The sequence below is a fragment of the Schistocerca serialis genome, chromosome 9 (genome assembly GCF_023864345.2).
Source record: "Schistocerca serialis cubense isolate TAMUIC-IGC-003099 chromosome 9, iqSchSeri2.2, whole genome shotgun sequence".
NCBI classification, from domain to species: Eukaryota; Metazoa; Arthropoda; class Insecta; order Orthoptera; family Acrididae; genus Schistocerca; species Schistocerca serialis.
Window position 1 is genome coordinate 35,141,703 of NC_064646.1, and position 19,326 is coordinate 35,161,028.

Below are 19,326 nucleotides of genomic sequence, written 5' to 3' on the forward strand. Positions count from 1 at the left end.
CCACAGAGCGGCTAAAAGTGGGCAGTCCAGCAAGAGGTGGATAACCGTCAATTCTGAGCCACAGCGACACCAAGGTGAGTCCTCGCAACCGAGGATGTAGCCACACATTAGCCACATATGGCCACATATGGCCAAATGCGGAGCCGACAGAGGACAACTGATTCCCTGCGAGAGGACCACATGGAAGACTTCCACACATTTGTAGTCTCCTTAATGACACGCAGTATATTGTGCGTACTGTTATGCCATTCTGTCTCCCAAAGCCGAAAAACCCTCCCACATAAGACAGAACACATGTCAGTTTCAGAGATGCCCATCTCCAGAATCGGTTTCCGCGTAGCACGTTTGCCTAGCCTGTCTGCAAGTTTGTTGCCTGGGATCCGACGTGTCCTGGGGTCCACACAAACACCACTGAACGAAGGGACCGTTCTAGGGGCATAGATGGACTCCTGAATGGATGCTAGCAAAGGATGTCGAGGGTAGCATTGGTCGATAGCTTGTAGGCTGCTCAAGTAATCAGTACACAGGAGAACCGACTCACCAGGGCACGAGAGGATGTGCTCGAGAGCACGCAATATGGCTGCCAGTTCTGCAGTGAATCCACTGCAGCCATCTGGCACAGAGTGCAGTTCAATACGTCCTCCATGGACATACGCAAAGCCTACGTGACCATCAGCCATCGAGCCGTCGGTGTAAACCACTTCACGGTGCCGGTACATGTCGAGAATTGAGAGGAAATGATAGCGGAGAACCGCAGGGTTTACGGAGTCCTTAGGGCCGTGTGAAAGGTCCAGAACAATCTGTGGCCTAGGTGTACACAATGGAGGCGTACGTGAATGGACCTTGAGGAGAGGTGGTAATGGTAAGGACTCCAGTTCGGACAGAAGAGACCAGAAGCGAACTGTACGTAAGCCCTGACCTGGGCCGCTGATGCGTGAGACGAACCGCTGTGGTTGGGAAAATGAAATGGTAATTCGTATGGACAGCAGAACTACAAACATGTGTAACCTAACTGGTGAGCAGTTGTGAATGCCTAACCTTCAATGGAGGGACTCCGGCCTCCACCAGGACATTTGTCACCGGACTTGTTCTAAAAGCTCCCGTCACTAGGTGAATGCCACAGTGGAGCACTGGATCGAGTAAACGCAATGCTGAGGGTGCTGCCAAACCGTAAGCCAGACTCCCATAGTCAATGTGGGATTGAACGAGGGCTCTGTAGAGCTGCAGTAACGTAGAGCGATCTGCACCCCAGTGGGTGTTGCTCAGGCAGCGGAGGGCATTGAGGTGCTACCAGCACTTACACTTAAGCTGACAAAGGTGAGGTAGCCAAGTCAATTGGGTGTCGAAAACCAGTCCTAAGAATCAATATGTCTCCATTACAGTGAGTGGATCATCATTAAGATAAAGTTCTGGTTCCAGATGAACGGTACTACGCCGACAGAAATGCATGACACACAACATCGCGGCTGAAAACTGGAAGCCGTGAGCTAGGGCCCGTGACTGCACCTTGTGAATGGCTCCCTGTGGGCACCGTCAGCAACACCAGTACTGGAGGAGCAATACGAAATTCACAAGTCATCCGCATATAGAGGAAAGGAGACCGACGACCCTACAGCAGCTGCTAGGCCGTTCATGGCCACTAAAAATAAAGATACACTCAATACGGAGCCCTGGGGAACGCCGTTCTCCCGAATACGGGGGGAACTGTGGGAGGCACCAATTTGGACAGGGAAAGTACGGATCGACAGGAAGTCTTGGATAATAATTGGGAGTTGGCCCTGGAGACCCCACTCATACAAAGTGGCAAGGATATTATGTCGCCAGGTCGTGTCGTATGCTTTACGTAAGTCAAAAAAGAAGGCAACCAGATGTTGGCGTCTGGGAAAGGCTGTTCGGATGGCAGACACGAGGGACACAAGATTATTAGTGGTAGAGCGACCCTGGCGGAAGCCACCCTGACATGGCGCCAGTAGGCCACGTGACTCCAGGACCCAACCCAACCGCCGATACACCATACATTCCAGCAGCTTATAAAGAACGTTGGTGAGGCTGATGGGCCGATAGCTACCCACATCAAACGCATTTTTATTGGGTTTTGGCACCGGAATTATGGTGCTCTCCTGCCATTGCGGTGGAAAGACACCATCGCACCATATCCGGTTGAAGATGACAAGGAGATGTCGCTTGTAGTCAGACGAGAGATGTTTAATCATCTGACTGTGGATCCGATCCGGCCCAAAAAGTGCATTGTGGCAATGTGCAAGGGCGCTGAGGAGCTCCCACACTGTAAATGGGGCGTTTTAGGGTTCACTGCGGCGATAGTGAACGAGAGGACTTTCCTTTCCATCCATTGTTTGAGGGTGCGAAAGGCTGGGGGTAGTTCTATGATGCAGAGGCTCGAGCATAGAGCTCCGCAAAGTGCTCAGCAATCGCGTCTGCATCGGTAGAGAGCACGCCATTGATGTCAACGCCAAGGACACCTGTTGGGGTCTGGTACCCAAAAAGACATCTGATCTTCACCCAGACTTGGGAAGGTGACACGTGGCACTCAATGGTCGACACGTACCTCTCCCAACAACCTCGTTTCCGTCGTTTTATAAGCTGGCGAACACATGCACGGAGCCGCTTATAGGCTATTAGGTGCTCTATGGAAGGGTGTCGCGTATATCACTGTAGAGCTCGCCAACAGTCTATAATTGACTCAGCGACTTCCAGTGACCACCAAGGGACTGCTTTCGCCGGGGTCACACTCAAAAACAAGGGATCGCATTTTCCGCCGCAGAAATTATCATTGTAGTGACTCGCTCAATCACAACATCGATAACACTGTGTGGGAGAGATTCAACGATGACAGCAGAAGTGACGGCTTCCCATACTGCCTCGTTTAAAGCCCATCTTGGTAGGCATCCGTGGGCATGACGCTGGGGGGGTGACAGGAAGATGGGGAAGTGGTCACTACCACTCAGGTCGTCATGTGCTCTCCAGTGGATAGATGGGAGGAGTCCTGGGCTGCAAATTGATAAATCAATGGCCGAGTATCTACCATGAGCCACAATGAAATGTGTGGTGGCCCCAGTATTTAAGAGGCAGAGGCTGAGTTGGGACAGTAAATTTCCGACATCTCTGCCGCGGCCAGTAATTACGGTGCTACCCCACAAGAGGTTATGGGCATTAAAATCTCCCAAAAGTAGGAAAGGTTTAGGGAGTTGATCAGTCAGTGCAGCCAATACGTTCAGGGGTACCGCACCATCTGGGAGGAGATATCCACTGCAGACAGTTATTTCCTGCATCATCCATATCTGACAGCCACAGTTTCAAGCAGAGTTTGAAGGGGCACACAGGTTCACTACATACCAAGTTCAGGACATAAACGCAAACTCCACCTGACATTCTATTATATTCGCTACGGTTCTTGTAATATCCCCTGTAGCAGTGAAGGGCAGGGGTCTGCAGTGCCGGGAACCAGGTTTCCTGGAAGACAATGCAGAAAGCAGGTGTAAAGCTTAACAGTCACCGTAGTTCAGCCAGTTGGTAGAAAAAACTACCGCAGTTCCACTGAACGATTACGGGATCGTGAGACTGGGAAGGCACGAAGCATGCAAGGAGGCAGTCTACACCTCCGAGTCACCTACTGCCACCAGATGAGTACCTGTGCAATCGACACCCATTGTGTCTGAGGACCCAGTGAGATCTAGGTCCTCAGTGGAAGCCAGAATCTCCACCTCATCCTCAGCGGTGGTGTGAGTGCCACCACAAACCCCTTGGTCTTGGGGGTCTTCATTCTGGATTTCTCTGGCTGGGAGGGCATCACCGAGGCTGATCGTGAAGCCGTCTGACCAGCTGCTTTTGGGCACTTCTGCCACTGGCGGGAGTCGTCTTTACCACTAGCAGAAACCTGGGAAGGGAGTGATCCAAGGGACCCCTTCCTAGCAAGAGGAGCTACAGAAGACATATGCTTCTCTGGATGAGAAGTGGGGACTAGTATTCCTGAGGGTTGGGGGGAAAGTGCTCCTCCTGCGGCAGGTGATAAAGGAGGGAAATGCCCCCCCACCATCAAGAAGGCAGGTGTAGTCTTCCGGCTCTGAGAACTGACTCGAACATGTGGAACTGACGGGACTACAACTGTTCTCGTAGCGGCGGCATAAGAGAAGGTCATAGCCACAGGATGTAGGCGCTCAAATTTCCTCTCGGCCTGAGTGTACGTTAGTCGGTCCAGGGTCTTGTATTCCACAGTTTTCCTTTCTTGCTGTAAAATCCTGCAGTCTGGTGAGCAAGGGGAATGACGTTCTCCGCAGTTGACACAGGTGGGAGGGAGGGCAAATGGAGTATTGGGATGGGACAGACATCCACAATCTCGACATGTGATGCTGGAAGTACAGCAGGAAGACACGTGCCCGAACTTCCAGCACTTAAAGCACCGAATTGGGGGACGGATATATGGCTTGACATCACAGCGATAGACCATCACCTCGACATTCTCGGGTACTCTGTCACTCTCGAAGACCAAGTTGAAGGCACCGGTGGCAACGTGATTATCCCTCGGACCCCGACTGATGTGCCGGACGAAACGAACTCCTCGTCGCTCTAAGTGGGTGTGCAGCTTGTCGTCAGACTGCAGAAGGAGGTCCCTGTGGAATATAATACCCTGGACCATATTTAAGCTCTTATGAGGCGTGATGGTAATGGAAACATCCCCCAGCTTGTCACAAGTGAATAATACCCTTGACTGGGCAGAGGATGCTGTTTTTATCAAGATTCACCCTGACCGCATTTTGGACAAGCTCTCCACCTCCCCAAACTTGTCCTCTGAATGCTACCTCCCCAAACTTGTCCTCTAAATGCTCTACAAATAACTGAGGCTTCATCAAGACAAAGGAGTCCCCGTCAGCTCTCGTACATACGAGGTACCGGGGCAAATAAGGTTCACTGTCATCCTCAGCCTGACATTCCTCCCACGGTCTGGGCACGGAGGGGAACGATTTAGGGTCATACTTCCTCGCATTGTACTGAGACTCAGAATGCTTAGAGATTGCTGGTGTTTGATCACCGGCGAGTGATGACGTGGTACGCTTCATCGAGCGTCACCCAGCACGATGCCACCCACTCCGACCAGGTGCCCTCCACACGGATGCCACCCAGCCGCACAAAGGCCACCTGGCAGGACGGCCACTGCCAGGAGTCCCGATGCCCCAGGGTGACGGGCATCTACTCCTCGGCATATGTGGGGAGTTAACGGCACAGACATCAGCAGAGCAATCCCTGTGTAGTCAGGGGACTACATCCAACAGGGTACATGGCGGCCCCACCACAACGGACTGGCTACCGTGCTGGATACGAGGTGCAAATAATTCCACGGTCATCGCCAGTGTAGAAAACGACACTACATAGTGGGTGGAGGAAATCGCACCCAGGAAGGTGTCCTCACTCAAGAGATGGAGGACGAGTCGGACTGCAATGCCACGACGAGAAAGTGGGCTAAAGATCTCAATGCACAATGGACACGGTGCAATGTGTAAGACACCCTTCCCAAATTGGCTCGCTCTGAAATGGAGGTCAAACCCTACATGGGACCATCACATAAAGGCCGAAAGATGTGAGACACTTTTAGTTGCCTCTTACGACAGGCAGGAATACCTCGAGCCTATTCTCACCCCCAGACCAGCAGGGGGAAAACCCAATTTGTTTGTGTGTGTGTGAAGGGGGGGGGGGGGGGGGGGGGGCGCACGCGTGCACCACCTCCTGCCCCAGTACCCCCATCCAATTTGGGGCCCCCCATTAGCTAGGCTAGTTGTGTGCTGCCATCTCAGCCCTAGTCCAGTCCGTGAAATTGCAAGCCCAGCTGTCAGCCACCTGCCTCCTATCTGCACTCCTAGCCAGCCCGCGGACGGCTTCCCACTCTCCCACGAGCTGCTAGACGCTTCCCCTGCAACTCCCTCTCACCCTCCCGCCTCTCTCCATCACTCACCTCAACTCATCTTACCCCACCCCACACCTCGCCCCAGTACAATCACGGTGGGCCAGAAAAGAGCTGGCAGTCAAATGAGTAAAATGTAGGGAGACAGGCATGTGCATGTGTGTGTGTGTGTGTGTGTGTGTGTGTGTGTGTGTGTGTGTGTGTGTGCACGTTTTCCCTACAAGCCTGAAAAAGTAAGTCCCTTTCAAAAGCTAGCAAAGCTCTGTACCTTTTGTTTGTGTACCTATCGATGACACAGTGCTTCTGCCTTTCAGTGAGTTGTCTGCTTTATTCCTACATAATTCTTAATTCTCAACCTGAACTTTCTGTACATCATTACAACTGTGAGTATAACTTTTTTACTAAACTATATTAGAATCATCACTTTTCTTTAGATGATACAGATAATGTGCCACAACTGGAATGAGAAAACAATGTTTCCCTCAAATTCCTGTGTTTCCAGTATACTCATGACTTGCAGGAACATCCAACTTCCTACTTCTTAATATCTTTCTGCTCATAAATACAGACACCAATTAAAACATGAATTGTGCTTATGTATGGTAAAAATTTGTATTGTATTCTACTTCCATCTTGTAAATTTACCCTCAGCCATTGATGTGAGCAGTTACCTCAACCACTCTGCAGTACTTGTGGCTGGCTTCCACACACTATTATGCTGAGCTAGGGACACCACCACAGTATTGCTGACTGAAAGAAGTCAACTTTCTCCATAAACCCGCCAATGGGAAGACCCGGTGCCACCATCTGAGGTAGACGAGGTTTCGGCGAGGTAGTGGTCGCAACAGCGGCTCCTCTCTTGCTGTCAGCTTCCTTACCCTCTGGATGTGAACATCAGTCCTCCTCACTGACAGTGAATTGCTCTTTCTAGTCAGGACCGTGCGTGGTTCACTCTACAGCCATAGCCAGTTTCTGTGAAATTGCACCCCTTTGTGGTAATTCTTGGGGATAATTCCACTTTTCTCTGATTCCTAGCATTTCTCATTTTATGTGTAAGAATAGCCTCCCGGATGCCCGCCTGAGCTCCTGATACCATTCTGACCGTGTACACTTATCAGTCATTGGTTGTTAAGTATCTACAACTGCACTTATATCCAATTACAAAGTACAAATTGAAAATATAATGTAATTGGATATCTAAAAAGTCTGCTCACCAAGTGGCAGGAGAACACAAATATAAAAGGTATTACGTATGCAAGCTTTCGGAGCTAGTGGCTCCTCCTTCCCGCAGAAGGTTTGAAGGGAAAAGAAGATAGGTGATTGAAACGCACTGGTGAGGTTTAGGAAAATGGGCGGAGTTCGGAAAAGTTGACCACAACACTGGGTTGGGAGAGACTTACTCGATGGAATTAGAAGTAAGTCTCCCCAGGCATGGGTGCTGGGTGACTTTTCTGCACTGTACCCCTTTCACTGAGCCTCTCCAGTCCTTTCCCTTCACCCCTCTTTCTTCCCCTTCAACCCTTCTGCCAGAAAAGGAGCCACTGGCTCTGAAAGCCTGCATGCGTAATACCTTTTATATTTGTGTTCTCCTGCCACTGCCAATTTATCTATCCAATTACATTATTTTATTATAATGAAAACAAAAGTTACCACTCATTATATAGTGGAGATGCTGAGTTGCAGATAGGCACAACAGAAAGACTGTCACAATATAAGGTTTTGGCCGACAAGGTGCTCATCAAAAATAAGACAAAAAACACACACACACACAAGACAGCAACTTTCCTTTTCAGTTACATTACAAAGTACAAAATGAGTATTACAAATATTTATTACCTTCTGTGGAATAAATGGATCCAGAGTTCCTTTTCGGATCCAAAATCCTTCAACACAAACATACAAGTTCTCTTTCGCAGGTACTGGCAACTGTCTGTTTAATTCATTTCCAGTGTCTTTTTTACCTGACAGCACAGCACTGCAAATTCCAACACAATTTGAATGAATAGGAAATCAAAGTCATAAGTACTACAAATATAAAAACTCCCAAAAGAAGAAAATAAACAATGCTTATAATGTAAAAGTCACCAGAAAACAAGGTTTCGAATAAAACACACACACACACATTGTGTGTGGAATAACTAGGAAATAAATGGAAGAAATAGCACAGATTGAAATTCTGGAGTACTCCAAATAATGTGTTGCATGTGATGTAAAATCTAAACATCAAAGGCAACAGAAAAATGATAAATAACAGAGAAAGTAATGGTAATAACTAACCACACACTGGTAGACAGGTGCATAAACAAGACTGAATAATTTGCTACACAGCAAACTAGTATAAAATACACACACAAACATTCACATGTCCGCAGCTAGACTGTTGTGAGGGATTTTACTGGATGGAAAAATGAGGCGATAAGGAGGAAGAAGGGATAGACTCAGTTGGAGGGAAGGAGTCCACTGGCTGGGAGAGCAAACAACTCGGTGACATACTTCACCAAGGCTTCGACAACCTACATACGCGTCCAGAAATGAGGAACATCTTATCCCCAATGCTTCCTGTCACACCCCATGTGGTACTCCACTGTCCACCCAAAGTACAGAATATTCTTGTCCATCCTTGTACACACGCATCACACGCCTGTGGAAGACTCGTGTGCAAAACCTGTCCTGTGCACCTACAGAACACATCCTATTCCAGTTCCTTCACAGGTATATCCAATCACAGGCAGAGCCACTACTGCAAGCAATAATGTTGTATACTGAATCAGCTCTATTGCAGCTCGTGCCCGACCTTTTACGTGGTCACGACAACCGACGAGCCATCCACCAGAATTAATGGCCACCTCAGAATACTGGCCACGAGCAACTTTCATCACTCAGTGGCTGAATATGCCCAAGAGAACAGCAGGTTAAACTTCAGTGGCTGTTTCACAGTCGCTGCCACCTCACAACCCAAATCGTGTTCTCCAAACTACTGTAATGAGGACTGTTCTTGCACTCCACCCTTTGATCCTGCAGTCCTACTGACCTCAGCCTCCCACATCTTTGTGCACCACACAGCTCTTTCACACCAGGGCTAGTCTGCTGGTGCCAGAGTCCCGTCCTGTGTGACTGTTGCCTTTCCTTTGCAGTCACTGGCCACCGTTCCCCCTCCTGCCTTATTTTTATTATCCCCCAATTCATCCAATACAACACCTCACCACAGTCTAGCTGCAACTTGCTGTCACATTTGGTGTTTCTGCAGGGTAATGTAGGTACTGCCCAATAAAATTCACATCAGGTTGTTATCCTTGTGTTACAGTCAGTTTTTTAAAAAATGAAGGTAATGTGTTTTTTCAGCAGTACAGTGCATGTCCACATACGGCTAGTGCGATGCGAGGTGCTCTTCGTGGTGTACAATAACTGCCCCGGCCGACGAGATCACTATATTTCTCACCAAATGAACAAGTACGGGACATGACGAAATGGGAACTTAAGTCAATCTCCAGAGCTGCAAGAACCGTTGACAAACTGCAACAAATGGAGCAAGATGTTTGGGACAATATATTATAGGATGACATTTGGCAACTCCACGATCATTTGCACGTGAGAATATGCAGGTGTGCTGCCGCAGAGAGGGCTACGTAATGAACTGATACGACTGTTTCCTCACCCTTTGCTCTGACGAGTTTCATTTGGTCTGCCTTTAGTATCAAATACTCCTACAATGATGAACTAGCTGTCACATTGCTTGTCAATAAAATGGCCTTGTCCTTGAGGGCATTGCAACTATCCCCCCTGCCTCCCTCTCCCCCTTCACCCCACCCAGCAGTGTATGTTGCGAGTTGCTTCATTTACTCCATGCATTATTTAAATTTGACCCAGGACTTCCCCCTCAGCATAAAAGAGAGATAAGAACTTTGTGAGAAATAGAAAGAGTACAACTGCAAATGAAAGGAAATAAAAATGTGTAAAATTTAGTTGTGGAAAAAAAAGCAAGTGGAGAAAAGGACATATCTTTGAAGCTTTTTAGTGAATCATACCTCACAGCCAATATATACTTTTGGTGGGTCATTTTTCAGTGATTAACAGCAAGCACTTATTTATTCATTGTCATTGACATAAACACACATTGCCCATTTTCATGCTAGAAATATTTTATACAATCCCTTCTGTATGAAAATGAGTACCACCTGAAATGTATCTAGACAAATAACAAATCATAGAGTGGCTGTTGGTAACCATAACATGTCCATCCAAAAATACACTTTTTAAATAAGCCACACAGTTAATATCTTTACTTATCATTATTCTAAAGTTATTCCACGATTAAATTCTGCACACAGCAAACGGTTTTGTCAAGAGCCATGGAGAAGAAAAAATAAAATCTGAAAACCGCAAGTATGTATCTGTTTTATTCAATGACCAGTTTCAGTTGTAATGACCATCTTCAGATTAATCTGTATCCCTGAAGTCCTTGCCTTTCTATTAACTTCAAGAATGCAGGTCAATCTCAATATGATCACTACAAATGAAACCTGTTAGTCAAAAAAACAATACCTGCAATCATAGACTGTTGTGGTTTTTAAATAATGTCAACCTTTGCATCACTGTTATCTTCAAAGTACTCACATCGCTCTCACCAATGAAAAGCTAAAAGGCCAATGTTAAATAAGTCTTAAAAATTGAACGTAACTGTATTCTCCATACATGTAAGTGGTTATGTACTCCATTTATGAGCAATGTGGTCTCGGATTGAGATACCAAAGTGATAACCATAAAATAAAATTATACTTAAGTGAATAGTACACTACAGAAATGCTTTAGTTTTTAGTGATCACTTCAAGTTTTTATAATAGTGTTATTACTTACTCTCTTATAGCTCCCTCTACAACTGGATGAGAATTATAGTCCAGCTGCGTTAAAAAGCTCATACAAAAGGCTTCATACAGAGAACGTGGCACCGACCCACACAGGTTTTTTGCAGCAACAGTCAGAGCTCGGCACAATGTCCGCAAACTGCAACAGGTAATAAGTTGGGACATTATCAGTTAAGAAAATAGCAAAATCACTATGAAAATAAAACTTCCCGGAAGATTAAAACTGTGCCAGAGAGGGACTCAATCCTGCAAACTCTGCCTTTCACAGGCAACTGCTCTACTGAATAAGCTGTCCCAGTACAACTCACAGCTCTACCTCTGCCAGTACCTCATCTCCTACCTTCCAAATTTCACACAATCTCTCCTGCAAAACTTACAGAATGGAGTTTTCATTCTGCAATGGAGTGTGCTCTGATGTGAAACTTCGTGGCAGATTAAAAATGTGTGTCCGACCTAGGAACTTTGCCTTTCATGAGGAAGTGTAGCTGTCTAGGCAGATCAGGCAGATCATGAGTCCTAGATGGATAGTTTGGGCACAGAGCACTTGCCCAAAAAAAAAAAAAAGCATCAGGTTCGAGTTAAAGCTTGGCACGCAGTTTTAATCTGCCAGGAAGTTTCAAATCAGTGCACACTACACTGGAGACTGAAAATTCATTCTGGGAACTTCTCCTCTGCAAAGTAGTTTCAAAACATTGCAGGCTCCATTTCAGAGTGAAAGAATCATCATGGAGAAATGAAAATGGCTGGTGGAATAATTTCTACATATTAAGCCATTTCTGAAACACAGTATACGTGTTTTACATACCATCACAATAAATTTATCATAAACAACAATGTTGACCAGTACAGATACAACAAGCAACAAAGAGGAATCTAGTGGTAATTATTGCAATGAAAATAATGTTGTGTGTTATATGGTCTTCAGGAGATCAATCTGAAAGAAGAGGGAAACAGAGTCAAACTATTAAAAAAACTTAACTTTCATTTCTAAGTGAAACATTTTACACTAGCAACTCCTAGTCACCAAACATTCTACTTTTCCCTCAAAAGATATCCGTCATATGATTAATGGCATGTAGAACTCCTATCACTTAGTTGATACTTTGATACTGTGAAGATGAGATTTGTTTCCGGTTTTTCTGAAGCTTCATTAGTTCTTTTTATCGGATATGCAACAGACACTCTACCACACCCCAAAAACGTTTAATACGAGTAAGACTCAGGCACTGAACAGGCTTTTTCTTTGAATGATGATGCAACAATTCTTCCTTTGTAAGGATAGTGTTAACAGGCAGGTACCAAAAATATCCACATTCAAATATTTGGCATAGTGTAACATGTGCTTTGTCGTCTATAAACTGTTTTCATACACACTTTGATTTGTTTTCTTGTCAGTCAAAGCTGATGGTTTTTACTGAAATTAGTGAAAACACCCTCAGGCCATTACATCACTTTCAACCCGTTCCACTGTAACCACAAGACTCTCAGATACATAGCATTTGCAGGCACATGCTAGGTTCACCTCGCCCCTTATAAGTAACACTTTTACAGTGTGACAACACATTTCCTGAAAGACATTTCCACCACTGCTCCACAGACCAATGAGGATATTTACTGGACCCCCTCTGAGCCACTTATCTTCAAATGGCTCATTCTTTTATGCTCTTCAATACCTGAGCTGCAAAAAGCATTTTGCAATAGTGACATGACTCACAGTTTTTGAAAGACGCTTTGCAGTTTGGTAGTGACTATGAGTTAATGTCTCGGATTTACCAGAAACATTTATGAGATTTAGTGTTTCCATGATGTTCACTACACAACCTTCTTCATTTTTTTCTGTTTCATCTGTGGTATGCTCCACTAATGATGGGAAATCATCTACCTACAATTTGGCAATTACTTTTTCTTTTTACTCCGGTATGGGTGCCATTCCTCTCACCCCAAACATCAACAACTACTCCATAGTGAGAAATTTTTGTGCACTATTTGTCTGCAAACTGTGCAAATTTTGCTCTGTGTAGCTGTATCTTAGTTATTTGTGTGTGAGAGAGATGAGGAACAAGCCTTGTGGACTACCATCCTGCTAGATACCTACACAAGTGTGAAAAACTGACTAAAAACCACACACAGTTTGGCTGGTGTGTCAGGCCAACTGCCATTAATCCGGAGGGCATATCTGTTCTGGGCATGGCTCACACTCATGTCTGCAAAGCCATCTTGTTTTTCAATTATATTAACAAATCATATTTTCACATCACACTGATATCGCTTTTTAAAAAATGTAACTCCTGTGAAATATCTATGGCAGAATGAAAATCTCATCCTGGAAACATCCCCCAGGCTGTGGCTAAGCCATGTCTCCACAATATCTTTTCTACCAGGAATGCTAGTTCTGCAAGGTTCGCAGGAGAGCTACTGTGAAGTTTGTAAAGTAGGAGACGAGGTACTGGTGGAAGTAAAGTTGTGAGGACGGGGTGAGAGTCATGCTTGGGTAGCTCAGATGGTACAGCACTTGCCCACGAAAGGCAAAGGTCCCGAGTTCGAGTCTCGATCCGGCACACAGTTTTGATCTGCCAGGAAGTTTCATATCAGCACACACTCCGCTGCAGAATGAAAATCTCATTCTATGAACTCAGCTGTTCCTCTATGCTTAGTCACTCTGACAGAACACACTCCCATAATGTTGACAAACTGTTCTCATGCAGGTATACGCTCAGATGGAAAATCCACCGTTACACAGTGCACATCCAGTGGATCATTCAGGAAACATGCAGCCACTATATCCTTCTGTCATAACATAAACATGCTCACCTTGGGTCTAAGGATGGACATTATTTTATACTTTACCAAATTTACATCTTTCCTGGTGCATCTTTGTTCCTCCATGCTACTTATTTACTCAAATATATAACATTATCATTTGATTAATGGAAAATCTCATATAAAGATGTGAAACAAATACTAACAAAGAGATAGAGGGGCTGGCCAGTACTTACCTCAGCTCAGTACAGCCGATAGATACACATAAAACAGAACCGAAAATTTACGTTCCTAGCTTTCGGAACAAATGTTCCTTCATTGCGGAGGAGAGAGTGGACAGAAAGGGAAGAAGGGAAAGGAGATTCAGTTACTCACAACCCAGGTTATGAAGCAAAAGGGAAAGGAAAATAGGGAGGGTAGCAAGGATGGAGGCATGGTTGTCAGAGGGAAGCCAAAGATATTCTACTGTAAGTACTGTGCCAGCTTCAAACCAAAGAGGATGCATACAGAAGTAAAGAGGTATATAGTATAAAGATAAACACAACTATGTAGGATGAAAAGATGCGTGAATGGCTAAAGAGGAAAGGGAAAGAGGATAAGACTGAAGAGTAAATGGGAGTGAGGTTGTTTAACGTAGGTTCAGTCCAGGGGGATGGCGGGATGAAAGGATGTGTTGGAGTGCAAGTTCCCATCTCCGCAGTTCAGAGGGACTGGTGTTGAGTGGGAGAAGCCAAATGGCACACACAGTGTAGCAGGTTCCTAGGTCCCTAGAATTATGCTGGAGGGCATGCTCCGCTACTGGGTATTGGGCATCTCCTAGGCGGACAGTTCATCTGTGTCCGTTCATGCGCTCAGCCAGTTTAGTTGTTGTCATGCCGATGTAAAAGGCTGTGCAGTGCAGGCATGTCAGTTGATAAATGACATGTGTAGTTTCACACGTGGCCCTGCCTTGAATTGTGTATGTTTTACCAGTAGCGGGGCTGCAGTAGGTGGTTGTGGGGGGGATGCATGGGGCAGGTTTTGCGGCGGGGTCGGTTACAGGGGTAGGAACCGCTGGGTAGAGAAGGTAGTCTGGGAATATTGTAGGGTTTAACAAGGATGTTACGGAGGTTAGGGGGGCGACGAAAAGCAACTCTGGGTGGTGTGGGAGAATTTTGTCAAGGGATGATCTCATTTCAGGGGTTGACTTGAGAAAGTCATATCCCTGGCGGAGTAATTTGTTTTTTTTTTTTTTTTTTTTTGAGGCCAGGATAATATTGGGTGACAAGGGGGATGCTTCTGTGTGGTCTGGGGGTAGGAACATTGTTGTTGGACAGGGAGGAATGTATTGCTCGGGAAATCTGTTTGTGGACAAGGTCTGCAGGATAGTTGCGGGAGAGGAAAGCACTGGTAAGGTTATTGGTGTAATTGTTGAGGGATTCGTCACTGGAGCAGATACGTTTGCCACGAATACCTAGGCTGTAGGGAAGGGAGCGTTTGATGTGGAAAGGATGGCAGCTATCAAAGTGAAGGTACTGTTGTTTGTTTATGGGTTTGATATGGACAGAGGTGTGGATGTGAGCTTCAACAAGATGAAGGTCAACATCCAGGAAGGTGGCTTGGGTTTTGGAGAAGGACCAGGTGAAATTCAGATTCGAAAAGGAGTTGAGGTTATGGAGGAAATTAAGGAGTGTTTCTTCACCATGAGTCCAGACCACAAAGATGTCATCTATAAACCTATACCAGGCCAGGGGAAGCAGCTGTTGGGTCTTCAGGAAAGCCTCCTCCATGCGGCCCATGAAGAGGTTGGCATAGGACGGAGCAATCCTGGTTCCCATGGCCGTTCCCCTGATTTGTTTGTAGGTCTGGCCTTCAAAAGTGAAGTAATTATGGGTGAGGATGAAGTTGGTAAGTGTGATAAGGAACGAGGTTTTTGGGAGATCTTCGGGTGGGCGTTGGGAGAGGTAGTGCTCAAGGGCAGAGAGACTATGGGTATGTGGGATGTTTGTGTAAAGGGATGTAGCATCTATGGTGACAAGAAAGGTTTCAGGTGGGAGAGGGGTGGGAATGGATTTGAGGCGTTCTAGGAAGTGGTTTGTGTCTTTGATGTAGGATGGGAGTCTGCGGGTGATAGGTTGGAGGTGCTGGTCTTCCAGAGCTGAGATACGTTCGGTTGAGGCTTTGAAGCCCGCTACAATGGGACGGCCAGGATGGTTCTCTTTGTGGATTTTGGGTAATAGGTAGAAGGTAGGGGTACGTGGCTCAGGTGGAGTGAGTAAGTCTATGGAAGCCATTGTCAGGCCTTGTGAGGAACCTTGGATTTTTAGGATTTTTTGCAGCTCAGTCTGGATGGAGGGAATGGGATCCTGGGTAACAGCTTTGTAGGTTGAGATGTCGGAGAGTTGACGCAGTCCTGCCACATACTCCACACGGTCAAGTACAACAGTTGTGGAGCCTTTATCTGCTGGGAGGATGACAATAGAGCGGTCTATTTTCAGCTCCTTAATTGCACAGGATTCAGCTGGGGTGATGTTGGGGGTTGTCGGGATGTTCTTCAAGAAGGACTGGGAGGCAACACTGGATGTGAGGAATTCCTGAAATGTCTGCAAGGGATGGTTTTGGGGGAGGGGAGGAGGATCCCTTTGAGAAGGCAGTCGGAACTGTTCTAGACAGGGTTCAACACTGGGTAAGTATTTGGGGGCTGTGTTTGGGTAGTGAAGTGATATTTCCAGTTGAGGTTCCGGGTAAATGAGAGGAAATCTTTAACCAGGACAGTGTGGTTGAATTTAGGCGTAGGGCTAAAGGTTAAGCCTTTTGATAGAACAGATGTCTCTGGAGGAGAGGGGGATCTGGATGAGAGGTTTAGGACTGAATTGGGACTACCCCCAGACCACACAGAAGCATCCCCCTTGTCACCCAATATTATCCTGGCCTCCAAAAAAAAAAAAACAAATTACTCCGCCAGGGATATGACTTTCTCAAGTCAACCCCTGAAATGAGATCATCCCTTGACAAAATTCTCCCCACACCACCCAGAGTTGCTTTTCGTCGCCCCCCTAACCTCCGTAACATCCTTGTTAAACCCTACAATATTCCCAGACTACCTTCTCTACCCAGCGGTTCCTACCCCTGTAACCGACCCCGCCGCAAAACCTGCCCCATGCATCCCCCCCACAACCACCTACTGCAGCCCCGCTACTGGTAAAACATACACAATTCAAGGCAGGGCCACGTGTGAAACTACACATGTCATTTATCAACTGACATGCCTGCACTGCACAGCCTTTTACATTGGCATGACAACAACTAAACTGGCTGAGCGCATGAACGGACACAGACGAACTGTCCGCCTAGGAGATGCCCAACACCCAGTAGCGGAGCATGCCCTCCAGCATAATTCTAGGGACCTAGGAACCTGCTACACCGTGTGTGCCATTTGGCTTATCCCACCCAACACCAGTCCCTCTGAACTGCGGAGATGGGAACTTGCACTCCAACACATCCTTTCATCCCGCCATCCCCCTGGACTGAACCTACGTTAAACAACCTCACTCCCATTTACTCTTCAGTCTTATCCTCTTTCCCTTTCCTCTTTAGCCATTCACGCATCTTTTCATCCTACATAGTTGTGTTTATCTTTATACTATATACCTCTTTACTTCTGTATGCATCCTCTTTGGTTTGAAGCTGGCACAGTACTTACAGTAGAATATCTTTGGCTTCCCTCTGACAACCATGCCTCCATCCTTGCTACCCTCCCTATTTTCCTTTCCCTTTTGCTTCATAACCTGGGTTGTGAGTAACTGAATCTCCTTTCCCTTCTTCCCTTTCTTTCCCCTCTCTCCTCCGCGATGAAGGAACATTTGTTCCGAAAGCTAGGAACGTAAATTTTCGGTTCTGTTTTATGTGTATCTATCGGCTGTACTGAGCTGACGTAAGTACTGGCCAGCCCCTCTATCTCTTTGTTAACATTATCATTTGCTTTATATGTTTTTAAGATTTAAGATTAGGGTACTATTTTTACAAATAACATATGTTTCCAAGATTTAGGATTAATATATCATTTTTACAAATAACAGAATATAATAATAAAGTAATAAAAAATAACTATTGTCTTGTGTGGGCAGTGACACACTAATCATTATCTCCTTTTACACTTCACAGCAACATGGGACAGTTACAAATCTTTCCATCTATTTTGGTTTGGCGACTGTTTTGTTTTGTTTTGTTTTGTTTTAGAGTGCAAAACCAACTAAGGTCATAAGCGCCCATGTCAGAACCTCAACACAGTAATACAAAAAAAGGAATTAAAAATTACTACACGTTAAGCGCAGTCAGTGGGAGGAAAGAGAGCTAAGAACAAGGACTTCCTTTTGGAGAAAGGCCCACAAATACGCTGTAGACACACTGGGGTCCTGAACTAAAGATTAAATAATGTCCACTGCTATACTGCTATGACAGATAAAAAGTAAAATGTGGTTGACGGGTCGTTCGTAAAAATGCCCAATAACTCAGAAGGCAAATATACATTGAAATGTAAGTGGTTAAAAAAAAAAGGGCATTCTCGGTCAGGAAATGGCACACTATCAAAGGTTGATGACAATGAGCACAAGGTGGTGAGGGATCACCACTTAACAAATGATGACGGCTAAAATGACAGTGCCCAAAATGTGACCCAGCTAAAATGATCTCCTCATGGCGTGAGGGCCGAGAGGGGGTCAGCCAAGCCTCTGGGAGAGGTTTAATCCCCCGGAGCATGTTCCCATGAACGGAAGACCAGTGGTGACACGAAAGTGACATCACCTTCTGACAGCCAGCAACACGGAGATAATAGGATGGAATGGAAGAACTTGCTGGCCGAGGTAGGAGGAATGCAGCCTTGGCAGCAGGATTAGCAGATTCGTTTCCCATCAGACCGACGAGACCGGGAACCCACACGAACATCACATCATCTCCCTCAGGAGTGAGCAAGTGGAGGTTTTCTTCAACCTGTTGCACTAAAGAATGGACTGTGTACAGCACACAGAGGCTCTAAAGGGCACTGAGAGAATCAGAGAATATGACAGAATTGAAAAGCCTGTGTCAGCAGCTGTATTGCGTTGCGTGATATAGGGCAAAGAGCTCTGCAATAAATATTGAGCAGTGTGCTGGAAGCCAATACCAAAAATTGTCAGTGCCAACGGTGAAGGCACACCCGACACCACAGTCAGTCCAAGAGCCATCATATACGCAAAGGTACCATTACTAAGTTCCGTGTGAAGGTCGAGAAACTTACAGTGACAGATCATGTCTGCAGTAGTTTCTTTGGGAAGCGAATGAAGTCTACGGTGAACATGAGCCGTCGCAGCATGAAGCCAAGGTGGTGAAGGGTTGACATCCATCAGGGAAGTGGAAAGTAACAGGAAGTTAAGCTGCCAGAGCAGTAGCCGAAAATGGACTCCAGGAGGTCCAGAGAGACATCAACTGCCACGGTCAGGCCAGAAATTGGGGAATGGACCTCGGTCCCAAAGAGTCACTAGAGACTGGCTCACACGATGGAAGAGGAAGTGGCATGACCTGTTAAAAGGACTAGTAAATAAAATCCAGCTAGGTTGCTATAGGCTGCAATGACACCGCACACGCAAATATTTATAACAAAAACAGTTTGCCATCATATGGTGATGGTTAAAAATGCGGAGAGCACGTCTCCACACACGAATTGTGTCGTAGCACACCTCAGTCCAGCTAGGGGCTGGGACACAGCACAGTAAAGATGAAGTGTGAGGAATGGAATGTTCTGCAGCAACAAGGATAACGTTTGTAAGCCATTCT

At 46.0% G+C, this 19,326-nt stretch overlaps 1 protein-coding gene across 1 annotated transcript in view; it reads right to left on the reverse strand.

Annotated features, from left to right (window-relative positions):
- LOC126418802 (midasin-like) overlaps positions 1-19,326 on the reverse strand; it is a 298,364-nt gene that overhangs the window by 176,246 nt on the left and 102,792 nt on the right. The window contains exons 17-18 of the mRNA XM_050085737.1: positions 10,769-10,915; positions 7,751-7,889 (exon numbers count right to left, since the gene is read on the reverse strand). Coding sequence (XP_049941694.1) covers positions 7,751-7,889; positions 10,769-10,915 — 286 coding nt within the window. The remainder of the gene's footprint in view (positions 1-7,750; positions 7,890-10,768; positions 10,916-19,326) is intronic.